Consider the following 18,089-nt stretch of genomic DNA (forward strand, 5'->3'; position numbering starts at 1 on the left):
AGTACTGACAACCTTCCAATACTGGAAGAATCTTTTCTGGGAATCCGGCAGTTTTAACAAGCTTGAGGGAGTTTATAACCTACAGTTAAATAACGTGTAGACTAATTCTGGTATTTTCCCACCAGGATTCAGTACTTCTCCACCTGAAGTTCATAGCATGGAAAGAGCTTTGAAATAGCATTTAGATCATTATGGAGGTAAATGTCAGTGTCAGGAGAATTGCTCAGATCTTTTAGTGTAAAAGCCCTGCATTCATTATCTTACTTGAGTAAAAGTACAAAAATATTGGCATCAGTATGTACTTTAAATAACAAAAGTTAAAGTTATAATTGGTGCATTAATTAATTAATGTTCAACTTATTCTGATCAACACGTTTGTGTGATATCCTACGAAATTGGACTGTTTAACACAGTGGCCGGAAATATATTGTGATGGTTAAGTTTAGTCACTAAAGGTGACGGTTAAGTTTAGTCACTAAAGGACTTGGTTCAGATCATAAAAAGGTGGTGGTTTGTCGTAGTTCTTCCATGACATGTGTACTGGTCCTCCAGGTGGAGGTCCTGTGTTTTGGGAGCCATTAACCACCACACTGATACGCACCTGATTTCCTTCTTTGCTCAGGATGTCATTTCTACACTAATTAATTTGTGGAATTCACACTAAATACAGTGAATTACTTTTCTTAGTTATATGTCGAAACAGAGAATCGAGAGAGGCCCATAGAGTAACAAATGTTTGATGTTCAAAGTGATTTTTAATGTTCAAGGAGTCCTGATTCATTTCCGTACGCAATGGAATCCGTCTTGCAGGAGTTTAAACGGTTGATGGGTATGAAAAGTAATCCATCATGGTTTCTTGTCAAAGTCCCATCATCACTTGCTAATGTGCTTTTGCGGTGCATTCAAGAACAGTCAAAATTGAAGACTAAGCTGCTGACTTGACTGAAACCAGTGGCTGCCTGGAAGGGAGGAACATAATCTTAAAATGATGGATACAGTAAAGTCTGCTTTTCTTGGATCACTGTTTTATTAACTGGCTCGCTCTTTTTGATTTGACTCGCAGGTAGAAAATGCGATCCAGGAACTGCACCATGGAGGGGCCAGATGACGGGAACATCCAGCCCACTACAGGCTTCATCAAGCAGGAGGAGGAGAACACACCAGAGCTCACAAAGAGGAAGGTGAAGGAGGGGAAACTTCAGAAACTTCAGAAACCTGCAGAGAGCAGGAAGGCGGCGGCGGATCTTTCAAAGACAGACCTGCTGCACCTGCTGGGAATTATGGAAGGAGAAGTTCAGGTGCGGATCAGATTCACTTTACAGGAATATTATACAGGTATTTCTGATTACTTTAATGACAAGTCAGTGGTTTTAGGCTGAGCTCTTTGTCAGATCATCATCCATCTTTACCCACCAAACCCAGACTCTACCAAAGTTGACCAAATCTGATCTAGGCGAGCTGCTTTTTCCCTAACTTCTTAGCAGTCGCTCCCCTTTTTTTAAGAGGGGTGAGGTTAGGGGATAGTGGATATTCAGGGGGAGACATCAGATGCCACTTAGAAGCTGTGTTCATCATCTGAAAGCTGTAAATTTGAAGATTAATTTGGAAATAATGATCATGCTCACTAATCTTTCATAAGTTTTTGGGTTGATACCATTTGTTCCACAGATTTGGTGCTACATTTAACCATTTTTTACCACTGGAGAATAGGTAAATGTGGTCAAAAATCCTCCAAAGTCCCACATTAAGACCCTCAGACGTTGAGGAACAGCAGACAAAAATCCATGCTGTGATTTGGGATCATTTGTGGATGATTGTATGTTTTGTCACTTGTGTTGTGTTGTGAGGTCAGAAAGGCTCTTATTGTGTATCCCCTTGTGAAATCCATTCATTCTCTGAACGCCCTCGGCCTCTAGTTTGTGTTTGTAAAGTTTCATGAGGCTGTGATTATCCAAGGTCACAACAGATACTTTTAGACAATGAAATGTCTCCTATGGGGACTGACATCATCACACATGAAGACAATTGGGCTCATTGAATCCACAAGAGTCTCATGTTTACAGTCAGACCCAGGTTATGACCTCCAACACTGTTTATCGACCCCAGGACGCACAAATATTCCAATAGTCCATTTTAGAACAGGTACTGCAGGAGAAACACTGTCTGGATGATCAGAAAGTGGGCGTGTCTTTAAAGGGGACACTGGAGGGGACCCAGAGAACCCGTTTACATTTGCTCATCTGGACCCAGAGAACCCGTTTACATCTACACATCTGGACACAGAGAACCAGTTTACATTCACACATCTGGACCCAGAGAAACTGTTTAGATCCACACATCTGGACCCAGAGAACTTGTTTACATCCACACATCTGGACCCAGAGAACCTGTTTACATCCACACATCTGGACCCAGAGAACCTGTTTACATTCAAACATCTGGACCCAGAGAAACTGTTTACATCCACACATCTGGACCCAGAGAACCTGTTTACATTCACAAATCTGGACCCAGAGAACCTGTTTACATTCAAACATCTGGACCCAGAGAAACTGTTTACATCCACACATCTGGACCCAGAGAACCTGTTTACATCCACACATCTGGACCCAGAGAACCTGTTTACATCCACACATCTTGACCCAGAGAACATGTTTACATTCACACATCTGGACCCAGAGAACCTGTTTACTTTCACACATCTGGACCCAGAGAACCTGTTTACATCCACACATCTGGACCCAGAGAACCCGTTTACATTCACACATCTGGACCCAGAGAACCTGTTTACATTAACTCATCTGGACCCAGAGAACCTGTTTACTTTCACACATCTGGACCCAGAGAACCTGTTTACATCCACACATCTGGACCCAGAGAACCCATTTACATTCACACATCTGGACCCAGAGAACCTGTTTACATCCACACATCTGGACCCAGAGAACCCAATTACATTCACACATCTGGACCCAGAGAACCCGTTTACATCAACTCATCTGGACCCAGAGAACCCGTTTACATCAACACATCTGGACCCAGAGAACCCCTTGACTTTGACACATCTGGACCTGTATACAAAATGGATGTAGCTTCTCCGTCGAGGCCTGTTCTCTCAACTTGATCCAATCATATTCACCTCTGGGAGTCGCCATCTTGTCAGACTTTGACACGCCTCATTTCCTCTTACCAAAAAGGGCATGTATGTGACGTTGGGGGGAGGGAGATACGTCCATCCGGCTGATGTTTACCTGACATATACTGAATTAGCAACATTAGCTCCACCGCCCGGGAGCTAGGCTAACACAACACATTACTAGATAGAAGAGAGTGGAAGTCAATGTTGAGATTTTTTTGCAGGCCTTAAACAGGTTTAATTATGTTGTGAAAACGGCAACTCTATTATGCAAACTGCTCCTAGTGGACACTCAGAGAACTGCAGTTTTTTACAGTTCCTTATTGGATCAACCTGGAAGTCGCTGTGGAGGGGGCTTGATCTGGACCCAGAGAACCCTGTTTACATCCACACATCTTGAGGTCAGAGGTTGTAGTGGCCCCTTTGATTCCTTAATTAAGATGCAGAGAGTTTCAAAGGGGTGTCGATTTATTTCTTCAGTCTGCGAGCACCATGCACTATATGCACCGTGAAAACTACAGAATATAAAAAAACAGAAAAAAATACAAATCTCTGTAGTTTCACAAGTAATTCATACATCAGTCATGTTCACATATTAATTTTGTTTACACCGAATACAACTCATTTAACCCAACTAAGTTCAATATATTGTAATTTTTCACAGAATATATATTGCCTTGATCCTTATAACTTGTGCAATTAATTGCAAACAAATAGAATAATGACATTATTTATTATACATTAAAATAAAATCTCCTCTGATAGTAATACACCCTCCACATTTTCCTACCTCATTCCGCTCCCCAAGTGCGCTAATTACAGGATTGCAGCCATCGGCTAGCTTGCTCTCTAGCTCGATGCACATCTCAGTTTGTTTATAATAATGGGTACGAACAATAAAAATAATAAAATAAATATTTTACAACATTCTCTTTCCTTGCAGGATTTAAACAGATAAAAAAGATAAATAACTTATGTGTAAGTCACAATAAAAAACATTAGAAGAAGAAAAACGCTGCTCTTCAAAATAAAGGCCGAACTGACAACAATGTGACACTGACATTTACAGAGGTCAACGGACAACTTTGGAAATGGACAGGACTTGTTGGTACCAATGGATTCTTTAGATCGTCTAACTTTACAATGACTATAAAGTATATTATTTGTTCCCTTATTGTGTTACCGAGTGCCCATTAAACACTTTGTAACCATGCCAACTGAAGATGAAGGAAGTAGGATTAAGTCGGTATCCTCTTTTTCAGAAATATCCAGTTGATAGATATTTTTCCCTAAAGCTGCAGCTTATAAAACCATAAATACAGGGAGTGTGGACGTGTCTCAATGTGATGAAAACTGGGGCTGATAATGATTCCACAGAGACGCAGGATGCTGCAGCTTCTCCCTCTTGTTTCCATCCTGCATCATCTGTTTGGGCGTGTTAAATATTTTCCAACACGGAGCGACATTTCACACACAGGAAGAGCTGCTTTTGTTCTGCTTTGTTTCACATGACAGAGGCCTTCCAATGCATCAACATGTTTTTAAAAAATACAAAACACTTTGATCGTCATCATGTCAAACAGTAGAAAAGTGAGTTTAAAATACAGAATTTAAAGGTAAAACTTGGTGGATAACGTTCTGTCATTATATCCATTGAAAAGACAAAACAACAGTGAATAAGGGACCCCTCTTCTGTCATTGAGTAAACTGACTGACTATTTATGGATATTTCACATTGTATTCAATGCATAACAGTGCAGAACAGCAGATGAACTGATAAAAATGAACTGCAGGACGCTTGTGTAAAATGAGCGATTTGGATGAATTTTGAGCAATTTTGTTTCCTGAGAATCTTGCACTTCTCTTATTTTCAGAGTTTAATGCAGTTCTCTGTATTTTTGATTTTGCATCTTTTTTTTACCGTTTTGTTTCCCTTTGTAGTCATCTTGCACCTTTTTAACAGTTTTTCAGTTGTTTTTTTTAGTCACTTTGCATCTGTTTCAAGTCATTTATAAATCTAGCTGGATAAGAGTCGTTAATCTAAGTGTGCATTTGTAAAATATATTAAATAAAGTAAAAATAAATGGGGATATTAATAATCTTTTCCCCAGGACATGCTTACCATCATATCATGTAGAGAAGCACCAGGCCTACAACATTAACTGACTAAACCTGCAACTTAAAACTTTAAGCTTCATTGGCACAACTTGACCTCTCAGCTCTGTACTTTTTTAGACACTTTTTGGTGTTTTATTTGCCGAAACCTGATTTTAGAGCCTGAAACTGTCTTAAGGAATGGAACGATGCTTCTGTTTCTTCAGTTTAGGAGGTGAAAGCAGATCATCCGACCTGTCTGACAAAAGATTTGATCACTTTAGATCCATTCATTCAACCTCAATGATTCATTTGGGAACTAAAAGCAGTATTCCCAAATGTAGTGTTTGCACGTGGGACGGTTTATTGTGACGAGCAGCAGACTGAAGCCAACAGCTCTCTCTGCTGGTGGAAACACGCCGTTCTCCTTGTGTGTCTGAGCCGATGACGTCATGTTTTGGATGATTTTTACTCTGATGAGCTGATGAATCTGAGCGTCACCGTGAAAATATTCAAGTGAAACGCCCACACAAAGTCTGACACTCTTTTTGGCTTTTAATTGGCCCCTCGTCTGTTTATGTCAGAGTTTAATATCAGAGTAAATGTGCAGCTGCTAACCTTAAATATGGATTTTAAAATGCTTATGTTTCAGGATTGGGTCAGCAGTTGTGTCAACGCTTTTCTAATATTATTTTAATATTATGCCTGTTGGTTCATTTTGAATAAGTGAAAAAAAAGAAAACTAAAATTACATTAAATATAGATAAGCAAGACATTGATTTGAGGGAATTAAAGGCTTGTTAAATTCTATACAAATGAACAGTTCCCTCAGACGTGTAAATGCAGACAGAGCTTATAAAAATTATTTTTATAGATTTAAAAAAAAAATTCTGAGTTTGTTTAAACTTCATCTGGAGTTTTTAAAAAAAAATATATATTATTTTACAAATGTTTGATTTTCCTTATGTTATTTTTGAGCTGGTGCTATTGAGTATTGTTTCATAAATATTTTTTTGTTTAACATTTTTTTTATTTCGTGGTTCGTGTGAAGTGTGCAAAAGTGCTCAACCAGTGAAGTTTAATTTGCAAAGCACCTTATTATTATTATTATTATTATTATTATCATCATTATCATTATTATTATTATTATTATTATTATTATCATTATTATTATTATTTTAATTATTATTATTATTCCATTTTAAAGTGTTAAATGATCTATGATCTCGTCATATAAGCATACATATAATTCAAAATCTGTTTTGATTTGTTTTTAAGGCCAGAGAGGACATCATTGGCCTGATGAAGTCGGACAGAACCAAACCGGAGACTCTGGAGGCTCGATACGCCTCGGCCGTCCCCTCCAAGCCCCTGCAGGCCCTGCAGAGAGACACCGGGTTTATGCTCAGTGGCAACCGCACTGACGACGTGTACGAGAAACCCATGGCTGAGGTGAGGGGGAAACACTTCAGACCAGTCTGGTTCTGGATCCACAAGTAGCTGATCAAACAGTGTGTTTTTTTCTTACATGAACAACTGTTCCATGGGTTTGTCTCTGTTTAAGTCCTGAGAGGCAAGTGAGACACTTTTTTTTTTTCATCTATGAAAACAGGTGATTCAAAGATTTAGGAGTACTCCAGAGTCCAGAGTACTGACTAACTAACATGGCTGGATAATGAGACAATGGGCCCCTGGGCACAGAGGCCCCGCGCACTGTCGACAGATCCAAGACACCCAAACTTGACTTGTACTCATTTGTGTTTCTTTGTTATCGGTTTGCCTTTATTTATTGTCATTTTTTTGAGTTTCTTTGTGGAATTTTTTGTAATTTTGCACCTCTGTGATGTTTTGCATCTATTTTTAGTAATTTTGTATATTTTTTGTGGTTTTGCACCCCCTCTTAGTCATTTTCCTGTCTTTGTAGTTATTTGGGGACTTTTTATAGTAATAATGTCTTTTTGTGGTCATTTTTCATATATTTTTAATCGGTTCAAATCTTTTTTACTCATTTTGTTTCGCTTTGTAGTCCTTTTGGATTGTTTTTAGTCGTTTTGCACCTCTGATTGTTTTACATCAATTTTTAGTCATTTTACTTTTCCTTGTGGTCATTTTGCAATTTAAAAAAAAGTTTTGTATCTATGTTTGGTCAATTTGTGTCTTTGTAGTTGTTTCATGTAGTTTATAGTTATGTGTATGTGTTTTTAAAAGTAATTTTAGGTCTTTTTCAGTCATTTAGAGTCTCTTTGTGGTCGTTTTGAGTTGTTTTTTTCATCAACATTTTGTGGACCTGTGTCCGGTAGACCTGTTCAGTAATCCATCCATGAGTACAAGCATCGTCTAAACTTTTATTTTGGTGGTGCATTTACACCAGGGTTCATGCAAAATCATGTTCCTTTGTGAGTTGAATAGTAATGTAATTCTCCATGCTCAGTGAAGTCTGCAGGCTGTTGGAAAAAGGCCGAACAAATGCGTAGTTGGTGTGAATAAAGCTCATAATTGTGTGCAAAGAGTCTCTCTGCTCATTGTAACACTACATCACCATAACCGTAGCTAATGCTTGGGGATAATGTGCCGGCAGATGTGGTGGCAGGGTGTGAGTTGTTGTTAATAATGAGTGTTGACGTGTTTCCCCGTCAGTTGGACCGTCTGGAGGACAAACAGAAGGAGACGTACAGACGGATGTTGGAGCAGCTGCTGCTGGCAGAGAAGTGTCACCGCCGCACCGTCATGGAGCTGGACAACGAGAAACGCAAACACAGCGACTTCATGAACAAGAGCGACGACTTCACCAACCTGCTGGAGCAGGAGAGAGAGAGGTGAGGGCCCAGTGTGTGTGTGTGTATGTGTGTGTGTGTGTGTGTGTGTGTGTGTGTGTGTTTTCTGGGTTTGATCATATTCAATATCAGGACTGATTATCATCTGAAACCAAGTCAACAAATCCCATGAAAAGAACAAAACCAACAATAGTTCTCACTTCCTGAGCCCACTGGTTCCTCCTGAAGATGTCAGTCTTTAAAAACAGGTGCTCGGAGTGGCCGGTGTAACAATGGTTAGAGCAGGCTGAAGGTCCTCGAGGTAGCAGCCACAGGTTTGACTCCAACCTGCGGCTCTTTGCTGAATGTCTCCCCCTCTCTCTCTCACCCCATTTCCTGTCTGTCCTTTATAATAAAGGCTTGAAAAACTACCAAAAAACCCTGAAAAACATCTACTCACTGCAGTGAGTGAATAGTGCATAGTTGGGGACTGTTTTCAGTGGTGGATGAATCCACATTTGATACTCAAGTAAGTATTTGTGGCTGCAGGGTGGTTTGTGGGGTTTCTGTGCATGGCAGCCGGATCTTGTGATATCAGGATATCAAATCACACTGAAATCCATCTCGTCAGGCTTCAAGTATGATGCATTTGTGTCTGCGATGTGCAACGTATTATCATCAACGGGTTCGTATTATTTCTTAAGAAATATGACGTTCTATGTAACACTATGAAATGGCGATCGTGTGTGTGTGATCGTGGCTATTAAAGTGTAATTCCAGCGCAAAATGATCCCATGGTCTTTTTCGGCACTTACATACATCTAACAAGCCATCGAGACAGTTTTTTTATTTATTAACAGAAAAATCCGGTAGAGTCGCCAACAGCCCGACCTAGCTAACACTGATTAGTACGGGGCAGTATGGTGAAGGCATTTAAACAACTTTTTTAACCACTAATACTGCTCAAAATAACACTAAACCTCTGCAGCAGCATGAGAAGAGTCCTTACACATAAATCGTTTGGTTTAGGAATCCCAGGAAACAGGAAATCAGCTGACGTAAAAGCGCTAAAATCCACGTAGGGAGGAGGGTCGGATGGTGGACGGGTCCCAAAACACTGGACTTTCATCTGGAGAACCATGGAAGAACTCACAACAAACCACCACATTTTATGATCTGAACCAAATTAGTTTGTTGTCTAAAAATAACCGTCACAGTCACGCACCAGTCGCCGTTTCACTGCGTTAAGTGGAATCCCATATTTCACAAGATATCATAGGAACCATCGATGAGAATATGTTGTTTTTTGGAGAATGATGGAGCTCTGTGGCTCTGAGGAAGAACATAAATCAGGCTTTTGACATATGCAGGTTTAAGTATACATGACATCGTCTTCTGACCACAGCACAGAAAGGCTGATAAACGGATATAAAAACCTTGATAACGAGACATCTGCCTGTTGGAAGTTAGGACGTAGCCGCTCAGATCTAACTTGGTTCTGTCAGGACGGTGCTTTACTGTGTGTGATGAGAACCAGCCCTTTAGATTCTTGGAATATGTTGTTGATGTTTGCAAAAATGTATGATGAAAATGTCATTGTTCTTGAAAGACGTGCACATTCTGCAGATCCAGTTTGTCTGTCTGGCAGGAGGCATCAGATAAAACCCAGATAATCAAGGTTTTGGATGAGGGTTCTGATAGGAAGAGTGATGAAACTGCGTCTTACCAAGCCATCAAGTACATGCAGACTTAGACCCTGAAAAGTCCTAATGTTTGGACTTTTACAGCTTCCTTCGCATTAGACATTCTTTGTCAAAATGTGTGCAGTCGTGGACTGGAGGACCACTTCTTTCTGACAGTCTGCAGATCCACGTCAGTATTTTGATGAAAATAGAACTGAGATCATGTCAAACAGGCAAACAGGGTCCAAGAAGAGAAAGCATATCACAGTTTTCCTTACGTCGCTGCACTGACTTCCACTAATTTAATAACCATGAGCTCTTATTTGTCTGTAAAGTCTCTCCGTATTCTTCATTCTCATCATGGGTTCGTATGATATCTTGCGAAACATGACTATCTATTTAACGCAACAGGTTAGACTTAGACAACAAAGGAGACAGTTAAGTTTAGACGACTAGATGTGATGTTAAGTTTAGACGACAAAAGGGTTAAATGTTTCTTTTCTGTTGCCTATTTCACACTTTGCAATATGATACTTAACATGTGTGTTGTTCTAAGTTTTTACAAATGCGCGATTTATAAATAAAACTTGCCCAACAAATGCTCGTAATTCACATTTTTTTTGCCCACATTAAATAACCAATAAAAAGATGATAGACCATTTGGTCCTACTTTTCTATTGGGCCAGATGTGTTATCTGGTTCAAAGAAACTAGCCACATGAGGGACATGACGAGTATCAAACATCACCTCAGAGAATCTGTCACATCTGCTCCTCATGCTCCATAAAAGCATATCTCAAAAATATGAGATAATGCTGTGTCACAATCACTGTACCTCGTTCGATGGACCTCATATCTCTGTATGACTTTGAGCAACGTCCTTCAAATCGTCTTCTGGGTTTGTTGAGTGTGCATGGTGTTTGCTCATTGGGAGCACTGATTTGGTAGTCTGCAGGTCCAAAAAAGTCTAGTGTACGCTATATTTAGAATATTTTCACTACTTTACCTTGCCATTAGACAGCCCTGTTTAAGTCAAAGTCACCAGACTCTGACTAAAACAGTCCTTTTACTTCACAGGACACAGGAGTTGCTGGTCTACTGCTGCCTCCAACAGTTACTTTTTCTGTGTTATTGTGCCACTTTGGTGTTTTAAAGGGTTGTAAAATAACGAAACTAACAAACAAACTAACCGATGGAGGCAGCAGTGGACTGGCAACTTCTGTGTGTCTGTGAGGTTAAAATCACTGTTTTGGTCAAAGGTGTCTGGTGACTTTAAAGAGTGAATACAGCGGCTTAAACTGGAACAAGGTGAAGTGGTGAAACTATTTTAAATATAGCGTACACTTTGATCCATAGTGTTTTTCTAGGTGTCTAAAATCTTTTTAGCTGCTGCCCCCGTCCACAGTCCTGTCTGCTTCTTCTTCATCTACCGTAGGTAATACACACAAGACGATCTATTAATGTTCAGTTTGGGCGGAAAGTTTTTCGACTTTATGGTAGATTTGGAGTGTGCACTTTTGATTTCTAACATCCAGCTCCTCCTGGCTGTTAATGTGGTCCAGCCCTGCTCTCAGCTCTGATAACACATTCCTGTCGGCTGCAGTCAGCGTGCAGATTCACTGCAGGTGATATCATGAATGAATGGGTCCGGGGTGACGTCGTTCCCAACAGAGATCATGCTGGACGATTACACGCTCTGCTTGCATGACCAACTGTCACGGGCAAATACAACAACACAAGAAAAGATTGTCAGAATCTGGCTGCAAAAAGTCAGTAGTTTACTAAGTGAAATATAAGTCAACTTTTTGCTCATACTTTCATTCCAATTGTTTCCTCAGTATGTTTATAAATCAAGCTGCATTAAGTTTCTTTCAAAAAGTTGTACGGCGTACCACTAAAAGATATGGAGGCGAAAAGAAAAATATATTGTCTCTGAAAGAAATTGCACTTTCAGCATGACAACACACCCGTTAATGTCAAATTAGCAGAAGCAACACGTTTTCCCCAACATACATTGTATAAAACTCGTTCTTAACTGTCTCTGAATTGTGTCTGAACCTTTCGTGCAGAGTTTCACTCAACGGACAACGAGCGAGATAGGGTTACATAGACCCAACAATTCTCCCGATGAGCACAGTGGCATCAAAAACCTTACATTTAACAGGCAGGAACAAACAGACCCAGCTCTGTGGAGGGCGGACATCTGTCTGCACCGGTTGGGGAGGAAGAAAAGAAGAGAGAAAGAGAGAAAAGACAGACAGATGGACAGAGAGAGACAAAGAGAGACAGAGACACACTTCCAGAGATGTAAGCAACCACAAAAGTATAACTATACATATATCTATAGTAATGTGAATATGACTCATATGTTATGGCAGTTAATACAGTAGAATAGTAGAAACAAGCACAGCTAAGGTGATAGAATATGACAATGATAATAATTATGGTGGTAAATATGATGAATGATGAGCAGTGGTAATAACAGCTGTGATACAGTGAGACATACCACTGATGGTGTTTTTTATGGCTACAAATTGTATAATTTATAAGACTCATGATAGTATATAGGACTAATAGTGATAATAGCAGCAGGGAGCGTCATGCAGGACCGAGGCAGCAGGCACCACCACGACCAGCAGAGACCTACGAGACAACAAAGCACAAACAACTCCGGAGAAGAAGTTGAATTAGTAACATGCATTGATGAGACGTGAATTATACAAATAGAGAGGAGAGAAGCTCAGAGGATCAGGAACAGGATTACCCCCCGTCAGATTAGGCCTTTAGCAGCAGAATTAAGCAGAATAAAATCAGCTTAGACAATTTATTTGTAATCAAACACTGATACAGGGGGATGAAAGAGTGATACTATTGTGATAAATAGAACTAGAGTGATAGGAAGTCCTAGTGAATGCTTGATAAGCAGGCTATAATAGATAATTCAGTGTATTTTTGGGGGTACGGTCCCTATGGGTCAATATGATGAGTACCGGCAAGAAATAAAAACTTCTTTCACCCCTGTATATAAACTTAACTTTAAGTAGTTGCACACAAAAGCAGCATCATCCAGGGGGGTAAGAGAGACTTTTACCCAGTGTTTGCAGGATGAGTTTGGTATCCAGGCTGGTCTCTCTCAATTTACATGTTTAGTCAGAGAGAGAGAAAGCCTGCACATGCGTTTTGCACATTTGGTGACCTTTTCAGGGGCCCAGCCATTTCTGTGGGCAACATCATCAACTCACATTTGTGTTTTTATTTCCCTTATGGAACGGTGACTTCTAAGTGCTCCTGATCCCCAGTCGTTGTGGTTTGAGAAGTTACGGTTTTACCCAATAAACCATGTCTTGTTTCAGAAAAATGTAGGTTTTGATTCTCTGTAATTTCACAGCGGTGGTTCTGATTCAATTTAAAACGCAGCCAGTAAAAACAAAAATCCCATTTTTATCCTCTAAACAGCCAGCAGCAGAATGGCCTCCTCGGTGTCAAAGTCTTCTTGTGGACTCGTCTGAACGTTAATAGGGACAGTAATTATTGTGACTATAATTAGCTGCAGATCAGCATCTTTGGGTCTGATGTGTCGGCTGTGGGCTCAGTTTTATGAGTGTTTGGGGCTCTGGCCGCTCTCTCTGACAGGCTGCTGTCACCGCTGTTGCTATGAAAAGATCTGAGCAGAGAGAAGCTTTCTGCAGAGCCAACGAGGTCACGATGACAGAAACCCTGCGTCCTGAGAGCGAAGAGGGACTAAACCGAGCCGTATGTCAGAGGAGTTACTGAGGAATATCTTACACTTACTTATAAGTGAAGCACTTTGCAATGTTGCAGTCTTAACTAACGCCACGGACATTCATATTTTAAACAAAACCATAATCATTTCCTAAACCTAACCAAGTAAGTCTTGTTTTGTTTGAATTTCCAACGGGGCTCCCAGAGCGTTAAAGAGTGACGCAAAGGAGTCCTGACCAAGCTCAAGGCTCGGCCATCCTCCCAATCGGATGTTATTAGTTATTCTGTGTATTCCCCACAGGGGATGGCTGGCACAAAAAACACAGGGCAGGGGAGCGGGGTTCAATTCCCTGCTATATTAAACCGATCCAGGGACTTTTTTCTGGTCCTAACCAAGTGTTTTCATGCCTAACCCTAACCGTCACAGTTTCGTGATTTTTCGCAGCCAAAATTCCGTCCGTTACGGCTTGTTTTCTAGTCCTAACAAAGTGTTTTTCGTGCCTAAACCAGCAGCATTTGTTGGCTAAACTTGTTGTTTTGTTGGCAACAAGCATTATTTTTTCTGCGTTGATACACTTCCGGTTTCGTGTATTTTACCTTCTGGTTCGACGCTGCAGTCGTCTGCGTGTTTGTTGGTACAAATTTCTTTGCATGGCTTTACGTAGGAGTTGCAAATAACGAATTGTAATAACTTTGTTGATCCTCTGACGTTGCATCCAGTCAGGAATGTTGTTAGTTTTGCAGGAATTTAGTCATAATCAAAGGTACTGTAGGAACTAACATTATGACCTCATGGTGGCGCAAGATGAAGAGTCAGCCTCTGGGCACCATGAACGTGTGTTCAGAATTTCATGGCAATCCAGTTAATAGTTGTTGAGATGTTTTAGTGGTTGTTTGTTTTCTAAGGTTTGACCATTTGTTACTCATTTCCTGGTTTTTGTCCGTGGTGGCTGTGGGAGGGATTAATGAGCAGGGAGCTGAGCAGATGAGCGGACATATGTGGATATGTTTTCGTTTTAATATGTGTCCTCTGTGCTTTTATCATTGAGCCTTTCAAATGAAAAACATCTAAAAACAAAAATGATTGCACCTGCAAAAGTTGTGTCATTCAGTCTAATTTTTCCTTTAATGTCTTGAACAAATGGCATCAACATGTCATTTGATTTATTCCAAAGTTTCTCAAAACCACAAATCTTGTCCCAGGAAATTAATGGAAGAGGCTTTTTATGCAGTAAGACTTTAAATGTGTGCAACAGGAGAAGCGATTCCTTTCCAGAATTACAGGCAGCCAACAAAAGTGCAAGTATCTAAACCACAAAACTACTCAATTAATGTAAAACCCCTGGTGATATTTATGTATCACAAACATGCATTTGGAGCAGCCATAGAAAGCATCTGTAAGCTCTTTGCGCCGCTCACATTTGGCTCATTTAGGAGTCTCTGCGATGCAAACCGCAGGCCTCGTCTGCAGTCTGAAGAAATTATCTCACACACGTACAATTCAGCCACTATGGAGAATTTATGTCCACGTCCTTTTTCCCTTTGCACGATACAAGGGGGATTATAATGAGAAAGGCTGTGCAAGTCTGGCATTGTCTGCTTCCAAAACAAAAAACTCTCGCCTTGCATTGTTGCCTTGTTTCCATGGAAACACTGCTGGCTGCAAGACGGGACAGGAGACAGTTAAGTAAAAAAAAAGAAAGAAAAAAGAACTGGAGCAGGGCCGCCCACAGAAACAGCCGGGTGCCTGACGAGGTCCAGATATTTGGGCCCTCCCCAGATCTCTCGCTCTCCCACGAAACACACGTGAAAACTGAGGGAGACAAGCTGGAAACAGTCAAGTGTCAAGTCCAGCATCAACAGGAAGCATCTCACTGCAGCCCGTCAATACTTTTGGCTGAAATAAAAGATCTGAGTTCAGGAACGTGGGTTGTATAGCTCGGGATATTTCTCAACCTCAACAGTGAGTCTTTACTCAGTGACGGAGGACACAGTCTGTCCTTATCCACTGTTTGTACATATAACTATGAAAAGTTATGCACTGTAATTCCAGTGTATTCCACATATGTATTATTATAGAAATGACATTTGGGGGGAAAGGCACCTCATTCTGTATTAGACTCAGAACGCCCGTCCAACAGGTTCCATGTCTCCTTCATTCACTGCACTTTGGATGCATTTCTTGCATTTCCCATGCTAACATCTGCACGTTTTGCACTCTTTGTATAGTTGTCAAAGATTCTGGATTTCCATTTCCCTGTCCGAGCTCTGTGCTTTATTGTGTAGTTGTCTTTGACTTCTGCTTTTATGTGGATTGTGGCTGCAAAACAAAATTTCAATTTTCCTTTTCTCTTGAACCTTGAAGAAGGATATCAGGTGACGTAGTATCAGAGCACCAAAATCCACATAGGGAGGAGGGTCAGGGTGGTGGATGGATCCCAAAACACAGAACTTTGACCTGGAGGACTGGTGTTCATGTCCTGGAAGAACTAAGACAACCCACCACCTTTATCTGATCTGAACCAAGTCCTTTACTTGACCAAACTTAACGTCACCTTTTGTCGTCTAAACTTAACGTCACCTTTTGTTGTCTTAACGCCTATGTTTGTTCGACGTTAGTGAAAGAGGGTCAAATATTTTGTCCATTGTAAGTGATGCTGAAAAACTTTGCTTTTCCATATTCCTTCACCAAACAAGGCATGTCCCAGGAACAGATGTTCCCAACTTTGTTTTTTATGACGTTTTTGTTGAAAATTCCCTAATTTTTCTTTTTATAGGGTCCCCAACAATACCTTTTTTTTTCATTTATGCGATGTGAGTAGTTCAATTTACATTAATTTATTGTGATGAGAAGTACTTTTTATCGGGTATATCATATCAGGTAAAATATACCCAATGTTAGTGTTTACTTTATTGTTTTAATAAGCAGTGGTGAACATTTTGGTTCAAAGTAAAATGTGGTTATCATTGCTGTCCTCCATGAGCCCTAGAAAGCTTTTCCCCTCTTCTGGACGGTGCTGTTTCTCAGGAAAGGACACAAATGTTTGAACTTATAAGTGACTGAATGTGTTATGTCATACCTGCTGCCCTAGAAGGGAGGAACTAAAGAGGAAGAGCTCTCTGAACTACTCCTCCTCCTCCTCCTCCTCCTCTGTAGTGTCCAAACACAAGGGCAGGGCCTCTGTGGCCATATATGGAGGGGTGGATGACATCACCGGCACAGCGGAGCGGACGCTGTTTAGTACCACATCCACCTTTTTTCATTGTCCACCGATGACACGTTAGGAATGTGATGGCTGAGATTCCCCCGCGGAGCCGGAGCCCCCTCCTTCCGTCCCTCTGCGTCCCTGTGAGACACTGAGCAGCAGCAGTTTGGCTCCTGCTCAGCGTTAAAAACACACATGGATCAACCTGCTCTGCATCACAACTCACGGGTAAGTTCAACAAAAAAATTTGACACAGGAGGAGTAGTCTGGGAACTTGTCTTTTTTGGATTTAAACTCACATAAAACCTGTTTGCATTTGAGTGTCTGGTGTGAACGTGCATGACCACATGAAGGAGAGGCTGCAGCAGACACACGCACACACACACACACACACACACACACACACACAAACACACACATATAGACAGACTCCCGCAGAGTTTAGTTAAACATCTACCAACAGGAACTCTCTTGAACTTGTGTGAAGGTTTGGGACAAAAACACTCTTAAATCATCAAGCGGAGACACCCCCCGCGAATAGGGAGAAAATAATTACTAATAGATGTGACCATGAAACTCCCCAGTTGATTATTTACATTAAGACAAATGTTTTTTCTATTACATGTTTTCTGAAATGTTCTGGTTAAATATGCAAACGAGGCATTTTGTTATGAAATATCAGCTAATGTTCATCCATTTCCAGATCAGAAATGTGAACATTGGATAAAGTCAGGTTCAAAATTAATTTTAGGAGAGACAAAGCATCTCGTCTAACGTTTACTAAAGAATTTGGGGGGGATTTTGGAAAATAAATTGAAGTGGGAGCAGTACACAGAATCCATACAGAAAGTAAAGGACAGCAAAGACGCTACTTCTCGAAAAAGCTGATTTCATAGAGAGTGTTTTAACATTTTGCATAATCTGTTGGTTAGGCAGCGCAACAGAAGCACAGAAAAGTACCCTTAGCAAAATAGTAACCACTGCCAGCAAGCTGTTCTTCAACACACCTACAGAGAGAAAGAGGACTGTGTAAAGCAGACACAATTTTAGCAAATACAAAACACCCACTTTTCACCACCTTTAAACTATTACCCTCAGGTGGCAGGTTTCTCTACACAGCCCTCGCAAAAAATAGGACAAACAGTCATACATTGCACAATCCATCAATGTCTGAAGAGAAGGTCTTAAATTGTAATTCCGGCGCAAAATTATCCCATTGTCTTTTTCAGCACTTACATACATCAAATAAGCCATTAAGACAGTTTTTTTCATGTAATAACTATTACCAGAAAAATATGGTAGAGTTGCTAACAGTCGGATGTGGCTAACACTTATTAGCTCAGGGCAGTACGGTGAAGGCATTCAAACGTACTGTATGTACACAGGTGTCTTAGCTTGCACTTTGTGCTTTCATTTAATTATAATTTAAGTGTTTTACTGTTTAATGTATTTTATTTATTTTTTTTCTATGTGATTATATGTTTATTATGCCTATT

The 18,089-nt window shown here is 40.4% G+C and overlaps 1 protein-coding gene across 2 annotated transcripts in view; it reads left to right on the forward strand.

Moving 5' to 3' along the window:
• filip1b (filamin A interacting protein 1b) overlaps positions 1-18,089 on the forward strand; it is a 38,925-nt gene that overhangs the window by 15,409 nt on the left and 5,427 nt on the right. Inside the window, exons 2-4 of one of the 2 annotated variants that reach the window (XM_083934010.1) lie at positions 1,064-1,298; positions 6,509-6,682; positions 7,868-8,046. In XM_083934010.1, coding sequence (XP_083790136.1) covers positions 1,071-1,298; positions 6,509-6,682; positions 7,868-8,046 — 581 coding nt within the window. In that variant the 5' untranslated portion in view covers positions 1,064-1,070. Of the gene's footprint in view, positions 1-1,063; positions 1,299-6,508; positions 6,683-7,867; positions 8,047-16,652; positions 16,822-18,089 lie in introns of those variants that run through there. The other variant, XM_083934011.1, reaches the window with a different exon arrangement.

The sequence above is a fragment of the Echiichthys vipera genome, assembly GCF_963691815.1.
Source record: "Echiichthys vipera genome assembly, chromosome: 19".
Lineage (NCBI taxonomy): Eukaryota > Metazoa > Chordata > Actinopteri > Perciformes > Trachinidae > Echiichthys > Echiichthys vipera.